We start from the raw sequence: 18,274 nt of genomic DNA, 5'->3' as shown, positions 1-18,274 counted from the left end.
CACCATTGCAATTGGAATATGTACTGTGTATTTTCTGTTGGTAGCAAAGCATATGGAAATACTTGCAAAATTAAGACCTTTGAGGTCATTTGGCAGCTGAAGAAGAACAGTAAGCTCTTCTTCACTGTTTTGCAGTTTTTGTGTGTACATGTGTCCGGTAATATAGGATCAGGCCTTAGTAGCTGCAAGTTTATGTAGCCCCACTGAAGCTGGTGGTCTGACAGGTTTTCAGGAAATATAAAACACCATCTCACTGACTACAACTTCTGTTTTTAAATCTACGATGTTGATTTTTGTTCCACTCCCATGATCCTGGTGAGAGACAAAGTTCATAAACATTGTATGTTTATAATTTCCTGCTTCCTCTGCTTTCTTCACAGATTGCGATATCGACCTTTTTATAGCAATTGATATATCAAGGCATACACGGCCAGCATCTTCACTGCTTCTGAAACAGAAATTGCAAACATTCCTCCCTGAACTTTTACAAGATATGAAATCACGGCCAGGTGTCCGTTGTAAAGCTGACACTCCAGTCAACATTAGGTTCAAATTTCAAGTATTGACACAGGCCAAAAAAATAATCTTTGAGTCTGATTTTGAGGGCTATAATGAAGGGATCATCCAGAAGTTCTTAGATGCACAGGCCACAGTGGACACGTACCTGAATGTGGACTTCTTAGAGGCATTTCAAGAGAAGTTCTTTAGTGCAGCCTCTGCTAAAGTAAAGGTAATTTAATGGTGTAAATATACAAGTTGGAAAAAATACGTAGTGTAAAATTTGTTGACTCTGATGCTGACTACTGCAGGGAAGCAAAAAGGTAGCTCAGAAATTGGTGGTCTCAAAGGCTTGGCCTAATATCTTCTGAAGTGAAAGGAATCATTCCATTTAAGTGAGAAAAAAAAATATCTCATTGGAATGTTTCAGGATCATTGCCTTGAAAGTTTACCTTTAATAAAGTGCTGACTCAGTAAGGCACTGGGAACATTGTATAGTAGCTGTTTGAATACTTTCACTTGCTAAGGTCTCTGTTGAGGAACACCTTACTGAGGAAGGACATGTTTGCCCTTGTAAGGGTAAATACATCAGGATACCAAGGGGTGACTTTATTAATGTTTATAAATATGTAAATGGTAAGTGTCAGGAGGATGGAACCAGGCTCTTCTCGGTGACATCCAATGATAGCACAAGGGCCAAGGGGTGTAAGCTGGAACATAGGAGGTTCCACTTTAATATGAGACAAAACTTTTTTACAGCGAGGGTGACAGAGCACTGGAACAGGCTGCCCAGGGGAGTTGTGCAGTCTGGTTCTCTGGAGACTTTCAAAACCCACCTGTACACATTCCTGTATGACATGATTTAGGTGTTCCTGCTCCAGCAGGGGGATTGGACTAGATGGTCTTTTAAGGTCCCTTCCAATCCCTAACATTCTGTGATTCTGTGGTATGGGACATCCCTCTGGCCAGTTGAGGCTCAGCTGCCCCAGCTGTTACCCAGAGATGATGCAGTAGATGCAGCTCATATGGCATTCAACTGAAGGTGATCTTACAGAAAAGAAAATCTTTGCTTCTTCAAACTTTTTTTCCACATTCACATATAGGAGAACTCCTCTGACACCAGCGAAAACTCTTCATTGTTTAAGTCACAGCAGAGCTGGTCTTCAGGCTAGCATACTAAGAAAACGACACATATAATACAGTAATAGCAATGCTAGGAAATGGGTGGCAAGACAGATCCCTCACATAGGAGTGCTGTCAGAGAAAAGAGAGTTTTGTGTTCTATTCTTCTTGCTCTTTTTCCACCGTGCATGTTTTAGGTCTACCACAAAGTAGTGGAATTTGAACTACCTTGTAGTCAGTTTTCAATGCAAACTGTACTTTTCACACTGGCACAGCTTTTAATATCTCTTAAGTGATTCAGTGTTATTCCCTTTCCTGACAGGTTGTGTTAGTGTTTTCAGATGGACTGGACGATTCCCCTGAAGATCTCAGAAAAGCAGCCAATTCCTTTTACATCAAAGGTATGAGAGCACTACATCAATGCTCCTACTGACACATGAACCAATGTATTGTTCTGCCACTACAACTTTCCTAAATAACATGACTCTCCACATTGAGGGTATTCCTTGGAAGTCACTGTGAGAGTGTTTGCTTCTCCATGTGCATCAATGTTTGTGAAGTTCAGAATTATTATCCATTCTAGGGTATTTGCATGGGGTTTTTCATCTTCAGTTATACTCTTGAGCTAATATTTTAATGTAGTAAATGAAGACTGGTTTTAATCATTATTATTTTTATTATTTATTATTTTAAGCTACAGATATTTTTTTTTCTGGGTTTGATCTATGTCAAAAAATTTTTTCACTACTGATCTAAAGCAGAAATAATGCAGAGGCTGGTTCTAAGCATAGGATAGACACTTAGCTTCTGGAAGTACTTCAGGATGAATTCCACTGCAGAAAATTACTCTTTCGGTACAAAATACCTTCCTTTTACTGTGTTCCTTTTCTGTAGCTTTGCCATCAAACAGAGCCTGTTGGTCAGAACCTTTTCTATCACACCACTGCATGTTCCAAGATACCCACTACTTTAAATGCAAGTGGTAGAAAGAGTGGAAAGCGAGGAAAAAATATTTCCACCTAAGAGGAAGACAGGAGGATAGAGATTTCCTCAAAAAAAAAAATAGCTTTTGAGGAAGGGAAGAACTGAACTTCATTCTACCGTAAGATAGGCCAAAGATGTATCTACAATAAGAAGGAAATTTTAATGACTGATTAAAATGTGTGATGTAAAATAGAATATAATTCTCTTGTGACCTAAAGAGGAATCCTGACTTTATTTGTCAGCAGGAAAGATCAAATAAATTGAAGCTGAGGAACCCTGAAATCAATCTATATGAATATATAATTTAGTAGGTAAAGTTAGACAGATCATCTGAGACTGGCCTCCGGCTGAAGAAATGGCTTGAGCAAGCTTTAGTTCCCTCTTCCCACTGTTACACCCATGAACCATTCCATTCATGTGTTGATAGATGTTTGAAGAAACACTTCCAAGGGTGCAGAGGGCCTGAGATTATCCTGCTTTCTGGAGGGCAGCTTCAGCAGCTAGAGCAGTCCCTCTTACTGACAAATGTAGTGCCAGATGTTAGACCCAAATCTGTCTTCTACAAAAGAGAACAGTTTTACACTTCTCTTTGGACACTGAGGCTAGCTCTTGAGCAGAAGTAGCAGTTTAGTTTGTCAGCTGGGAGAGAACTGGAAGACAACTAATCTTAGTTTTTGTCTCATATGTTGTTCTCAATGGCTTGATTTCTTTCAACATGCTATAAAATTTAAGTTTTAGAGAATTACTATTATTCACAATCATGTTGTTGGTTAAATAATATAATCCAGGCATTCACAAACTTCAATCTATGCTTATGTTGAAGGCCTTGATGCACTTCTACTAGTTGGGCTGGACAATACACAGAACTTGAATGAACTTCGAGAAATAGAGTTTGGCAGAGGTTTTGAAAACAATGAACCTCTTAGTATTGAACTTCAGGATATTCCACGCATCTTGCAGGAAAACCTTGTAAGTCCTTTTTTGATATAAACAAAAAGGGGGAAACAGTCTTTTTTTTTTTTTATATAATCAACTTTACACAAATGCTACGTTACTTGCCATTTTTTCAGGATACTATAGCAGAAAGAAAATGCTGTGATGTTTTTTGTAAATGCACTGGAGAAACTGGTGAACGTGGTGCCCGGGGAATTCCTGGAAATAAGGTAGGAGAGCTGCAGTAGATGCTACATAAGAATTTCTTTATTATTTCAAGGTTTATTTGTGGTTTTTTTTTGTGGTAATCTGAAGCATGCATGCAGGTGCCCACAGCCCTTGCTATTAGGATAGATGAAGAAGAAACATGCAATGTGGTCATTTCTCTGCTGCATGTTCCTATTGCAAAAGTATTTTTGTAATGAAAATCATTCAGACACATAAAAGTCTTTAAGCACTCTTCTTTGCAGAATTCAGCAGAAGACAGAGAGAGATTTCAAAATGGCTTCTGATTAACCAAGCCTTTTTAGCTAACTGTGAATAATAAACTTTTAAATAATAAACAGTTTCCAAGCTAAGAGCAGAAAATAATAATTCTTCTTCACTAGATGTGAACTTCGTCCTTTTGTGTGTTCTGGTTATTTTGAATATTCTCTATTGTGAGTTTCTACTGATCAATACTGCACTAATATACAGTATTTCCTTTAAGCTTTTATATTGTCTCCTTTATTGTTAGTTTTAAATATTGCATTTTTCACCACTTCTACAGCATAATAGTAGACCTCATTATTAAAGCTCTTGATGTATGTAGTTACCATTTCTCTTGTGTTCTTTTCATTCCTTTACTTCAGCTTATTCCAGTAACACACTACATAACTTGTATTTGTAGTTTACACTCTTCAATTATCTGGTTTCAGTTAAATCCATTTTTGGTTATCTCTTAGCAAGGGTATAGTCTTGCAATAGGTATTCATAAAACAGTTTATTGATCTCTTCTATTAGTCTTGTTGACGTTCTTACACCTGCTTTATTGAAATGTCTGGATTATAGTGCTCAGACAAAGCAGTATTCAGAATGCACATGTAATTGTACTGCAGGTAGACAGGCATGATGCCTTGGGTTGCACAATTTACAATTTTAAAAGCACGTTCTCGCAGCACAAATTTGTCTCATTCTTGTTCATTTTCATTCCTAGAAATTCTGTCTGTTCTAATTTCCCTGAGAGATTTTTTTTTTTAACCTGAGGATATGAGGCTTGCATCACTTCAAATACAAAGTTGCAATATATATATACTTCCTTATATTTTTCATTTCACCTTAGAATTTCATTACTGTATAATATTTACATGTCAAAATCACAAAGAAAGATACTTAGTTTGACCAAAAACCCGCTGGGCTTTGTTAATTCGTTAAGCAGTTTCATGAAATGGCACACTGAACTCTTATATTGGACATTGTTGCACTGTTTGTTTTTTTTTTTTTTTTTTTTTTTTTTTTTCCCACAACCACGTGAAGTATTCTGGAATTGTGCAGAGTGGCAGTATAACTGCAATTGGAGAAGCCTGCCCTCTCCAGCATAACCAGATCTAGTTTCCAATAAATGTTTTCTATCTGCATGTGCAGACTAATCCAATACTAATGAACCCATGTGCTTGGAGAACAGTTTATTATCTCGTATGTTCCCATTTTTTCAGGGAAGTACAGGTTACAGAGGAATTCCTGGTCATCCTGGCGAGGAAGGTGGGATGGTAAGTAAACACTCTTTCCTTCTGCAATCATGTTTGTTGGTGCCTAAATCTGTCTGCATTTACTCATTCACACAGCATCATCAATAATAACCTAAAATGTACTTAAGCAAAGTGTATCTTAAGGTAAATGTATGGACTTAATTCTCTATGTATCTGTACTTCACCATAATAACTAATAGCATTTTCTAATAGCATTTTATGTAAGAACAGAATCAGTTAGAAAGAAACATACAACAGCATCATATGCGGTATATTTTTGAGTAGTTTATATGATAATTTTCCGTGACAGACTCTACCCAGATTGTGTGATTATCTCAGAGCCATCTCTTCCCTTCTTAGCATGATTGAGTATCTTATAACTGGGTAACAAAATTAAATTTTGTAGTGTTTTGGTGACATTCTAAATCCTTTGCAGTGTGCTGTTCCTTTCATAGAATTTAGCATAATGTGCATATGCCAAAGTCCAGTCCCCTGGGAGTATTTCTTCTTTCACTGTCTAAAAGTAAACAAAAATCCCATGAAGGATAAGTAACTTCCTTAGCACTAAAAGCACAGAACTAGGTTTACAGCACTGCACCCATTACATAAATATCACTCCTAACTACAGGTCAGAAGCCTGCAAGCCAAGGATTTCTGTCTGCACCTAATTGTAAAGTCTGCATTGGAGTAGTTCCAATTCTCACAGTAGATTAGTCAGCCTGAATTTGCCTTTGGTGAAACTACCTAAGCCAACCCTCCGTTAAGAGGAGGACAGTAATGGAGAAAAGCAGCTGTCATCCAAGTTTATCCAGAAACTTCATTGGGATGGTGGTTTAACAATTTCTTTGGAAATCACTGGTTGTAACTAATTTCTACAGAAAATTTCCACAGAAATATTTAAGATACATGATTTCATGTTATCACTGGTAATAATCTTCGTATGGATGAATTTTAACATTCCCTTTTGCTTCTTAAGGGGAGCAGAGGTCCAATTGGTATCAACGGAACTCGAGGAGACAGGGGATGTACAGGTGCCAGAGGCCTTAAGGCAAGTATGCCACTTGGAAACATTTCCTAATCTTGTTTTCCACTGAACTGTTTTTTGTACTGTGCTGTCTTCCTGAGGTACAGATGGAGAGCAAGACATCCAGCTGTAAGAACAGACAATTTTTGCTGTCTCAAAAGAACTTTTTGAGAGGTTCTTTGTGTATTCAAAGTCTGGTCAAACGGAATGGGATTTTGTTGACTCAATAGTTGCCAATGTCTTTACTATCACAAACTCCAGATTGGCTGCAGGTAAAACTACTAAGCTTTACAGAAAGAGAATGAAAATGAAGTCTGTACCATCTTCATAAAGGAAGGGGGTCAATCCCCTGTGTGGTAGGAGGGGGATGGTTTTCAATAAGGGTTACAAATACTGAGCCCATCAGGCCTCTGCATAGCAAAATTGTGCCCTGCTTCTGAAGCTTGATTTAAAAGACAAAAATAAAATATTGTCACCAAATTTCATTCATGTTTATTTTCAATTTCAGGGCTTCAGAGGTTATCGGGGAAGTCAGGTATGTGTTTTCATGTGTAATCAATTTTCTTTCAGGACAACTGTGCTCTGCTTAATTTTAATTCATTATTACTTTGTAAGATAAACACTAAACCAAGGGAGGAATAGCATAAAAATCTTAGAGTATTTAATATACTATTGACATGATTGTATAAGAGTGGATTTAAGTATGAGATGTTAAGTCTTATTTATATTGAGAGTTTAGGATGGTTGCAGTCATAACTGATTTACTCTAATTGACAAGAAAGGAATTTACTTCTTATTTTAGTCATCTGTCAAGGGAGTAATTCAGATTGGCTGAATTTCATATTCTAAATGCTGAGGAAGCAGAGAATAAAGGGGAGGGGAGAAGACTGCCTGATATTTATTGCGGATTTAGGCAGTATTTTTCAGTCATTATTGACACTTTTTCAGTATCCAAACTTCTTTTCAGCTATTTTTGTCACTCACTGATATTGCAAGTCTACTTATTTAACCTTTCAAATATACCTGTTCATCAAAGAGAGATTGTTACCAATTTGTTAATAAAAAGTGAATTCTGGAAGACAGTGATCAGAATGGCCGCATTAGGTTCCAAGCTAGAGCAGTTTAAATGGAATTTAAATTTTATGACATGCTTTCATGACAAAAACACTCCTAGAAAAGATTTAGGAGCCTCAGAGACTTGGAAAACATTTACTTCCATCCTGAGAATCTGCACGCGTGAGGAAGTTCTGAGTGTGTTTTTTGATACCTCAGCTCTGTTTAAAGTACTGCTCTCAACTGACTTTTTAAATCCTCCTACGTATTTTTCTTTCCTATTCCATTTATATTCAAAATAATTTGTCCTCCTTTAAGTATCTGAAGCATCTCATTATAGAGAAGGGAGAGTACTTACTGATGATTTTGAGTTGTTCAACTTGAATTGTACAGTGGGAATTGGCTTACCAGGAGCAAAAACCCTACTGAAATCTAATAAAAATGTGAATATTTCAGTATGTCGTGTCATCAAATCCACTTTTTATTTCAACTAAAAATACTAAACTTTCAGCATATAAAAAAAATGAATCCAATACTGTTAGCTCAGTAAGGCTGAAGATGTTTATTGAAGTCTGCAAGACATTTTAGTACAACTATTTGAAAAAAAAAAAAAGGCAATACAGAATATTTAGTACAATGAAGTTTAGATCAGGCTGTCTGAGGTAGGAAATGGGTGAGAGAGAAAATTAGACTTGAGCAAGAGTCTTGGATTCAAGAGCCAAGGCTTGCTGAATACTTATTTAATAAATTTTTGTTTATGATGTTAATTTTGCCAGAAGGTACAGCCACTTGATTTTCCTTGTAGTACATTTAAAACTGTTAAAAATTAATAACACTTTTCCTCAGGAACTTTACGTTGGTGGTTTTGAAAATTCAATTTAACAACAAAACGTACAAAACTATTGTATCTGTAGACTCTGTCAGACTGAGACTCCATTTGGTTTAACTGACATTTAGAACATGCTGTTGTGTCACATTCAGTGATTTGTTGAATACTTTTTCAGCTCTCAGGTAGTAAAATGACTGTGGCCTCAGCAAATTTCATTTATTAGTAAAAATAAAAACATTACAATTAATTCTTTTCTTATATCCAGCAACGAAAGAGGGAAACACTTCAAAATATCTTTAAAAATGAATATATTGCATGGCCAGATCTGAAACATTGTGGAGGATGCATAAATGAAGGGAGGTTCTGACAGCTGTAACTCTATTCAGCAGCTTCATTCTTTATTTCCAGAGCAAGTTAACATCACTAACTCCCTCGGGTTTGAGTAGGTATTTTTATGAGAAAATGACTTCCATAAATGGCTGCAATGTGGTGATTGATTTCTGCAAAGGGAAGAGAAGAGCAGGGCTTGTTTGCATGGGAACAGGGTTGCTCTTTATGCGGCACAAAAGGCAAGATAGACCTACTTTTTCTTTAAACTCTTTTCTTAGCTCAGCCAGAAGCAGCCCTCTAACTTGTATTTATAGTGTTGTCCTCCCAAGCTTGCTATGCAAGACTACAATTAGTCTTGTGCTAATTGTACAGCTGCTTCATTGATTCCATGAACACCTTGGCAAATAGTGCCTTCAGTAGTTTTGGAGGTGTTAACGTTTTGAATAATACTATTTTATATCACAGATGTCAGGACTGATCCTGATGGAAACAAGCATTGCATTGCCAAAACAATGATTTTTTTTTAAATGTCCCAAAGCCTAAGATATATTTTCTATAATTGTTCTTATCATGGTTATTCCTTTTAGCTTTTCATTACACCAATCACAGTAATAAAATGAGTCTTAAAAACAAACCAACAATTCAGACATCTAAGGTAGTTGTATTTCAGAATATACCTAGGTTTTGAAGGTGCTGCAGTTGTGAAAAACTAGCATATAGCAAAGCACAATTTAAATCCTGGATAAGATCTGTAGTTTTAACAATTGTTCTTATTAACTGCTCTTAACTATGAACTCTTTTAGAAGTTAATAATTCTTTTAAAATTCTTAATTATTAGTTCCTAGTTATTATTCTTAATTATTCCTGCTAGCCATTAAAAAAAACTACTCTTTTTCAAGTATCCAAAAGCAGGGTCAACACTTCTTTCCTCAATCAAGGACACAAGTGGACTGATGCTAATATGATGGCTTTTTGCTTATTGCTATAGGGTGAACACGGCGACAGTGGACTTGATGGCATTGATGGAGAGCAGGTAAGCTATGCTTCAAACATGTAGTTCAATTAAAAACCTAATTTTGAACCTATTTTGAATCCATTTCAAGGTTCAAAAGCACAGATTTCTGTCTCTTTGAGTGGGCTTTAAACCTGAACAGAAAATCAGTTTAGTGTTTGGAGTTGCATGTCTGATAGAAGTTGGATCCTGTCAGACAGAATTTGTGAACTGCATTTATCAGAAAGAACATTCATTATTTTTTATAATTTCTTTCTTCCCTCTTTCTGAGTCTAGGGAGACAAAGGACCTCCTGGGCTTTCTGGAGAGAAAGGCAGCCCTGGAATACGGGTGAAGTATCATTTATAGTAACAAGATTTTACAAAAATGTCTTTCTGAAGTGTAATGCTTGTGATTTTTTCTCTAAATAATATCTAATATATATAGCTGCCTGTTCTCATACATGATGAGGCCTCTGCTGCAAATTGGTGTAGCTCCACTGATTTAAACAGATATGTGTTATCTTGTCTGGCTTCTCTCTACCACAGATACTGTCTCTACCCACACCAGAATTGTTTGTACTCTTTTTATAACTTTAGGGCAGAAAAGGCCCCAGAGGAGAACCAGGTGAACGAGGACAACCTGGTCTAAGAGGGGATCATGTAAGTGTATTTCTTCATTTTTGTTAGGTTGCACTGATTTGTGCCTGTATTTTCTGAAGGAGCTGCCTGAGATATAAGTTATTTGAAGAGTTTTTCATGATCCTAGATGGTGCAATACTTTCCAAAGAGTATGGCATATTCCATCTGCTCTTCAGATGCAGATGGACTTGTGTGTTTTGATGCGTTGCTTGGAAGTAGATGTTTAAGCTTCAGGTCTCCAACTTGTTCCTTGCATTTTTGTTTTATTTATTTCTTTTTACCATGGACAAATAACTCCTTTTGGAGCTGTTTAGTCCTACCTTGTGGTTCTCACCTAATAGAGGGATTTCTCTATCACTTAAAACCCAAGTGAACTGACCCTTTGTTATAAATTTATAATGATGCAAAGGCAAATTACTTTTTCATGCTGACATTTCTTCTATGCATGCTTTAGAGCTCCCTATATAAATGCAGACTCTGAGGGCTAAAATTTCAGTGGAGATGTTATCTTCTTGTATCACAACTGTCCTATACGTATTCCAAAGATCTTTGTTCTAAAGAGTCAAGGATTATGTGATGACTCCTGTCTTCTAACGCTTTTAAAAGAGATCAGGTGCCATGGTAACTTGGCCTCTTTGAGGGATTGGGATTTCATATGTGTCTAGCATTAAGTGGCTAAATGAAACTCCATTCTAGTATGACCCCATATGAGAATTGGTGACTAGGTGTGATCTTAATTCAGTTAACAATACCCAAACAACCAGAACAGCTTCACATTTTCAAGGTTTGCTTTGTTGCCCATTGGAAATATTTATTTTTACCTCTTTGCAGAAGAAACCTGTGGACTTTGCAGAAGTGCTTATATAGTGTTCTTGCAAGTGTGTTCATTCAGAATAACATTTATATTCCTTTTTGGCTGCAAAGATAAATGTCATTAATCTTATTTCCATATCTTGTGCCTGTAGTTAGAGTAACAAAGGTATAGTCACTGAATATGCTGAACTTTCTGCTTTGCTTTTCCAGGGAGATCCTGGGATTAACAATAATGTTCGTGGTCCTAAGGGTGAAAAGGGAAAGTCAGCATGGCAGGTAAGCAAGTAATTCTGCATTAAGAGCAACAGTTTGGATAATTGCCAAGCTGTATTGGCTGTCCATTGACAAAGCAGCTCTTTTTTTTTTTCATGTTGCACTTTGCCTTCAGTGTATGTATGCAACACAGAAAGCTTTAAAATGCACATGATGTTGGTTTTTGTTTTATTTTTTTTTTATTTAAAAAAAAAAAGCTTTAAAAAACAGTTAATGAAGACTGTGGTAATATTCTCATGGAGTACACCATCAAACTGGGCTTGAGCTAAGGGAAGATATGAATTTAGTATAAATGTATCATTCTAGCTCAATCTTATATCATCAAATAGATTCCTGGTTATGAGTTGCAGGAATTTAAAAAAAAAATCTTACTGGGAAAAATGTGTTGGATATCACCATGCTGTACCCACTTTACTATGTAACTGCTGTTTTCTTGTGGTGATGGATAAATTCCATTTTGACCTGTAGAACATAAGAACTTAGTTATGTGCAGATAAAGTGATGTCTGAATTTTTACTAGGTTTTTGAGCCATAGTGCAAGAAGGTAAGTCTAACACAAGAGCACAGACTATTGACTGTCACACTTAACTTAGAACAATAAACAAAAATAAGTAGTAGGGAAGTATCTGTAGTTGATGGTGGATGATGGTTTGAAATTCAAAACAAGCGTAGTCTGTCTCATTTATAATTGATGATCAGGAATTGTTTGCAGAAAACAAGTCAACGTTTAGTGTTTTCGCTGATTGAAGTGAAATTACTTAGGAGAAGAATAAAATAAAGATCAGAAAAAGAAAAAAGGGGAATTACAAGAAAAAAGAAACAGTATTTAAAATGCTTGTTCTTTACTTTGTTTTGTAGGGAGAACCAGGACCACGTGGACTCCAAGGAGAGCAGGGTCATAAAGGCCTTCCTGTAAGAATAGTAATCAATACATGTTGAAAATAACTGATCTAAGATGCAGTGGGGTTCCCATTCAGACAACCAATTTTTCTCTTCTTCCTTTTATCCCACACGTCAAACTCCTGCAATGAGAGGGAACATAAATCTTCTACAATTTTCATAGTTTAATATACTTGGCTTCAAATTTACTATCTTATATGCATTGTACTGGTTTTTGTTGTTGTTTTGTTTGTTTTTGTTGTTTGTTTTTTAATCAGGAATTTGCTATAAAATTAATTTCAGGTCTGATTCATGTGAAATTCCAAGCCTTAAATTCAGTGCAGACTTTTCTGTGAGGCTTAATAGCCTGGTAATTTTGCCATAGATATTTTTATCCCTCCTTCCTCCCTGTGACAGTAAGTTCCATATGCCTGCTGCTCTTTTTCATCCACTGGGGACTGGAACCTGTGAAATCACCTCTTCTAGTCTGTTAGAAAGGTTCCTAATGCTAATGTATAAGATTGTGATCGCTTTTCATCCAAGCTGCAGAAGCATTCTGAAGGGTGCTAGTGGTGTTAAGTTTAACAATCATGTTCACTAGTGCTTATGAACAGTGTGCAGAAGGAAGCAGTGCAAATCTTTTAGGTCAGAGGTAGAGGAGATGGCTCTTTTTGTTTTAGCCAAGGAGCCGCTGACTGGGAAGATGTTTTCCAGAATTCTGTTTAGATATCTTCCCTCTTCACTCACTAAGGGCCTTTTCTTTGATGAGGGTAATACTTGGGTAAGGATTTCTGTCCCAAATCCATTCTTTTTTTTTTCATTTTTGCCTTAAACAAATGGGATTTTTATTTCTTTGGAAATAGTCTCTGGTCTCTGTAAGTTCTGGTCTCTGTAAGCCGAATGTATTTACTTAATTATAAGTTGTTGTTTCACATTGCTTGGTGTTCTGGATGTAATCTCATGCCATTCCTTCTTAGGGAGCAAAAGGTTATGCAGGCCCTCCAGGTCCAAAGGTGAGTGGCTAACCCTGCTGCTGCCTGTTTACATGTCCAGCCTGAGCATTTGTTCCTCTTTACAGGAAAAAATTCAGTGTGATCCAAAACACAAGTATTCAGCAACAAAAAGTCTATTTCAAGCCAAGACAGCCTCGGGTGAATGTATTAGGGGCACTCCTGGCTTGAAAGATTTAGAACTGGAAAAGAGAAAGACAGCTTTTGTTGAAATAAAAGGACAGTCTCTTTTATTTTTAAGGCAAATTTGGGAACACAAGTAGAGGAGAGACTTGCCAAAGATGAGGAATGAACGGAAAGGCTACAGAAATGCAGGAATATTTCTGAGATTGTGGTGTAAAATGTGAAGCAAATGGAACTGACATTTTGCTCTGTACCTCAAGTGTTCATCACACACCGTATACCAAAAAAAAAAAAAAAAAAAAAAAAAAAAAAAAATTAAATTCTTTTGCTTTTCAACTGAGTTTTTTTAACTGGAAGTTGAAGCAGATTGAAAGCTGCTTGGAAACTCTGGAAAACATTCTGTCAGCTAATACTCTGTGCAGACATGAAATGATTACCTGTTGATATGCATATGGCAGGTGTTAATTTCTTTTCTTACCCCCTCCCCCCTTTCTGTTTTTAATGTTTGCTTTTGTTCTGGCAGGGTGGAGAAGGAGATCTGGGGGAAGCAGGTTACCCAGGAAATCCTGGTTTTAAAGGCCCACAGGTAGCTAAAAGAACTTTAGAGATGGTCTACATGTTCGCTGTGGAGAAAATGAGTTGTCAGTCTTAATCTTTTGTTTTTCTTTTGGAACGCCTTGTTTTCTTCAACTAGTGAATATTATGAGGAAAAATCCTTGGCAGATCTCCTCTGTGGCCCTGAGGAATTAAATGGGCCAAGTTTCTCTTTCTGTTTATGCAAATGAGTCTTCTAGTGAAATCAAGAGGAAAACGAGTAGCCAGAATAAATAATTTAGTCAAGATGTCTCCAGCTTCCAGGATAATGTCAAGCAGATCTTCAAAATGAAGATTTTTATTAGAAATTGCTAGTAATAAGTACATAATTTCATTGCATTTTTGAATGTACTCTATTTCCAAAATGTGTTGGAATTGTGAAAATGATATACTTACTGACAAAAACAATGAGAAAATCCTTCTGTTAAAAAAAAAAATAATAATAGTGTTTGGGGAGTTATTTTAAAGAGAACCATAGTGGTAGAATGCTTATTATAGATTCCAGCTTTAATATTCTCCATCCACTGATAATATCAGCATCTGGAGAAAGCAGGCCTAGTAGTGTGTTGTGTAATGCTTTATTGGTTTCATAGACACCATAGAGGCTCTCTGAGTATAGCCCTCAGGCAGTGACCTTCTCAGCTGCTTCACCTAATTCCTACAAACAAACAGCCAGAAGTTTCACCTGTGCATTGAGGCTTGCAAAACAGGCCCTTGAATTCTGCTCATTGCAGTAATCTAATCTTCGTTGAAAGGCTGTGAACGCTGAACTGACTTTTCTTTCAATGCCTGTTTATGTCAGGGCCCAAACGGACCACAAGGGATCAAAGGACTTCCAGGACCACAGGGCATGCCAGGCCTTCAGGTTAGCCTTAAATAAATAATATATCCTTGCTGCACACCTTAGGGCTTTTCATTTTTCAATGTTTGTGTTATTTTTCTAAAGAGTTTTTAACAAATGTAAAAGAGCAAAGAAACTGAAGATTTTTCAGTATATTTCTTGAGCAAACTGATGGTCATATGAAGCTACAAATCTCGAGAAATAAGTTTAGGTGGGTGAGTAGGAAGAGAACTTCAGAGTTAGCTTTAGATTCCTTTCTCAGTTCCATAGTATCAGGAATAACACCATGGCTTGCAGAACCTACAGGTCCAGATGTACACTGGATGAGTTGAGGGCATAGTTAGATATTCAGCTTGTCAGTGGTTTCATTAAAATATGACCTGTAAGATTTAATGCTAAGGTATGATGAGGTTTTAGCTATTGAGCGCTGACTGCTGATCTTTCTTGCATTTGTGTGATGCTGTTGATTTTGGGGCTCTTATTCTGGAATTAAACCAGTATAACTCAGGATTAGAACATCTGACTATGTCAGTTTTGGATATCTACTTTAGTCATGTTCAAGTTTATGTACCCATTTATATGTGTGTGTGTATATATATATATATATATTCATATTGCTTGTGCTTTCGCTGTCATACTTGTAATAGCTATGTAGATAGAAAATATTTATATCATACTTAATAACATTTTGGAAATTTTAAAGTAGTCACACAGACACCAGGAAATAACTTGAATGATAGCTTGATCCATAACTTACTGTGGTCCTCAAAAGCTTTGGCAAAGTCTGTTTATGTTCTAGTGTGTATATTGATTCTACAATAATTTAAAGTGGCAGTGAATGAACCTTGAGTGTAATGAAGCCTTGAATTCTTCATCGTATACCATTTTACTGATATTTCTGATTACAGGGTAGTCCAGGTCCCGCAGGTCTACCTGGCTCTGCTGGAAGGCTAGGTGCAAGAGGACCAAAGGTAAACATTTTTAAAGCACGTGATTGCAGCAATATGAGTGCATCATTCAAGAATCTGACTGAAAAAGCATGAACTAATACTTGTGTTGTTGATGTGGAATATGTAAAAATTGTTAAGTTTTGTAAGAATTTTTAGATTGCATGGGAAGGCAAGCGATATGTTCAAGGTCACTTACCAGTGTCAGAGCTACACTACGAAGCTATTAGTCAGCATGACAGCTGTTCTAATTGCTGTTGTGATCATGGTTCTTGATGGGACCTGGCTTCTCACAAACTGTAGTAGGGGTATGGCAGTGGCGACCCTTGAGCTTGTTTTAAGATTCTTAAACTCTGTCCAACCTATTGAAAATAAGTACCAGTTAATGAAGCACAGCTGTTCATTTTAACCTTTTTGTTCCGAAGATTCCTAGCCAGTTCAAAGACCCCTGACTGTTAGGATGGCTATTATAAAGAAATTAATTAATTTAGTTCTTCTCAACATAAAGGCTTATCCTGAATGCATGGTCCACATATATTATGGCTCAATTACTTGTAATAAATGTTATTCCTTGCTTTCCTGTAATTAATGTGCATTGATACAGGAGAGTATTAAATAAAAATACGTGATGTTAGGTGTTGTTGTATTTCTGCATCTAGAAGGCATAATGAATACCAGTTAACAAAGCCTTTTTAGTCTTTTTGAAGAATTATTACGTTCAGTATAGAGAGGTGTCAGAATGTCAGAGTGCTGCTGTGAAAAGAGTCGCTGTGTGAAAAGATGCAGTGACAAAGTTAGGAAGAAACACTGAAACACTGGATGTAATCACCCTGTCTTTTGCTGTAGCCACCATATTAACTGTTTTTTACTGGAATCACTGGAGTCAGAGTCTGGTTCTGTGCTCTTTACATCTGGGGTTCTTGTTCAATAAGAAAGTGAAAACCAAAAAAAAAAAAAAAGGAATGAAAGAAAAGAAAACAGCCTTCCTGAGAAATATCCTCTGCTACCATCAGATACTTTCATGCTGGTAAAATTCCAAGATATGTCCCGCCTACGTTAATATAACTTTTCCTAGAAAACACTCTTGCCAATAAGAAGTTCTGTGTAACAATGGGAGGTTTTTTGAGGAAAGCCCATGAGGTTTTCTCATTGTCTTCTGATATGCCCAGTACTTTCCAGTTACATACCCAAGAAACTTTCTCTCAAATATCATCTGTAACACAGTGTTTTAATCTGCATCACGTAGCCTGTAAAAAGTATAAGCACATTTCAATCTAGCAGACATGTTTACATTTCAGAAACAAGTTCTCCTGAATGAGCCAAAATAATGTTTGTTACATTTCAATTATGACAGGGTGAACCTGGTGATCCTGGAAGGAAAGGTCCTCTGGGACCAACTGGACAGAGAGGTGTACGAGTGAGTATTTCTGCCCTAGTTCTGGACCCCTGTAATTTAATATTCATTCAGCTGGATCAGTTCAGTTTATTCTATTTTCACTGTTTGACACAGTTAAAATAATTTCACATTTGGTTCTCAGTTTCCTGATGGAAACCAGATTCCTTGTTGTCTAGAGATAATATCTTTTCACTCAAGTTCTCTATATGCACTAAAGAGAATATGCTAGAGGTATGTCACACAGTGGAGAATGGCCTTAATCCCTTTTTTCTCTGTATGGATTTTGCCATCATTTAGATGGTGTCATGATAGCTTGTCCTACTTCGTCAGTATCAGCAGCCTGGACACAGCACTGTAATGGGAGGTCTCTTTTCCAAAATGGAACTGGATATAAATCCAATCCTTTATTAAAAGCTTACTGATTATATTCAACCTTTGCAGGGCATGGATGGCAGACACGTGTCTGGTCCTGTAGGGAGCAAAGGAGCAAAGGTAAGTGTTGGGAGTCAGAATGTCTCTCAGTCTCCATTGCACAAGGTCACTTTTAATGGGACCATCAAAGTTGATTCAAGGGGGATGTAAGATGTGGCCACAATGTGCTCCTGAGGTTCAGGAAAAGGTTTAGCCTTCCCATATCCATCCTTGTGAGAAATTCTGAAAAGGGTTATCTGAAACTGAAACAAATGTGGCTGTGACCTCCAACTCTGTTTCATGAGAGTTTAGGAATGTGGTTTGATATAAACACAGGTTGACTCTGGTGATCACTGAAGACTGGAGAGAGAATTATGCTCCCATTCTGAACAAGTGGTGACTTATGATGGTAACACATGAAAAAGAATGGGAAGGAGCTGCTCTTTTGAGATCCACTCACCCTTTCCTTGGTGTGTATGAATATGGAGGTGTAAGTTGAACTTTTTTGGAGTACACAGTGCTTTCTCCCTGCTCCAGTCTGCTTGCCTAGCCACTCTTGTTTTCAACTGAGTTGTTTCCTCTTGTTTGGGAAACAGAAGCAAACCAGTGGATTCACTGGAGGTCCATCTGTTTCACTCTCTGATCTTTTTGTGGGAGAAAAATAATGCTGCAGAAGCTGCAGAAAAGGTATGAAAGGCTTTCCAGGAGGCTCTCCAACTGATGATCTCTTGTTTTTCTCAAATGGCTTATTATAAAAACAACTCCCGATACTTCTTGCTATGCAGAAAAAAAAAAAAAAAATCTGTTTTCTTGCCTTCTTAGCCCCAACAATTTCCTTTAATGGAAGATTTCCAC

General features: G+C 36.9%; 1 protein-coding gene across 3 annotated transcripts in view; it reads left to right on the top strand.

Moving 5' to 3' along the window:
• The window catches only part of LOC101802198 (collagen alpha-6(VI) chain), a 50,391-nt gene that overhangs the window by 21,613 nt on the left and 10,504 nt on the right, over nucleotides 1-18,274 (top strand). For all 3 annotated transcript variants that reach the window (XM_013106489.5, XM_005027075.6, XM_072033429.1), the window contains 18 exons: nucleotides 381-730; nucleotides 1,943-2,021; nucleotides 3,428-3,573; nucleotides 3,675-3,767; nucleotides 5,232-5,285; nucleotides 6,241-6,312; nucleotides 6,797-6,823; nucleotides 9,489-9,533; nucleotides 9,789-9,842; nucleotides 10,091-10,153; nucleotides 11,156-11,221; nucleotides 12,077-12,130; nucleotides 13,075-13,110; nucleotides 13,754-13,816; nucleotides 14,627-14,689; nucleotides 15,574-15,636; nucleotides 16,967-17,029; nucleotides 17,450-17,500. In XM_013106489.5, coding sequence (XP_012961943.4) covers nucleotides 381-730; nucleotides 1,943-2,021; nucleotides 3,428-3,573; nucleotides 3,675-3,767; nucleotides 5,232-5,285; nucleotides 6,241-6,312; nucleotides 6,797-6,823; nucleotides 9,489-9,533; nucleotides 9,789-9,842; nucleotides 10,091-10,153; nucleotides 11,156-11,221; nucleotides 12,077-12,130; nucleotides 13,075-13,110; nucleotides 13,754-13,816; nucleotides 14,627-14,689; nucleotides 15,574-15,636; nucleotides 16,967-17,029; nucleotides 17,450-17,500 — 1,442 coding nt within the window. The remainder of the gene's footprint in view (nucleotides 1-380; nucleotides 731-1,942; nucleotides 2,022-3,427; nucleotides 3,574-3,674; nucleotides 3,768-5,231; nucleotides 5,286-6,240; nucleotides 6,313-6,796; nucleotides 6,824-9,488; nucleotides 9,534-9,788; nucleotides 9,843-10,090; nucleotides 10,154-11,155; nucleotides 11,222-12,076; nucleotides 12,131-13,074; nucleotides 13,111-13,753; nucleotides 13,817-14,626; nucleotides 14,690-15,573; nucleotides 15,637-16,966; nucleotides 17,030-17,449; nucleotides 17,501-18,274) is intronic.

Source organism: Anas platyrhynchos, chromosome 2 (genome assembly GCF_047663525.1).
Source record: "Anas platyrhynchos isolate ZD024472 breed Pekin duck chromosome 2, IASCAAS_PekinDuck_T2T, whole genome shotgun sequence".
In the NCBI taxonomy this organism is placed as follows: domain Eukaryota; kingdom Metazoa; phylum Chordata; class Aves; order Anseriformes; family Anatidae; genus Anas; species Anas platyrhynchos.
Note: the sequence above shows the minus strand (reverse complement) of the source record. Positions and strands in the feature narration are given on the sequence as shown.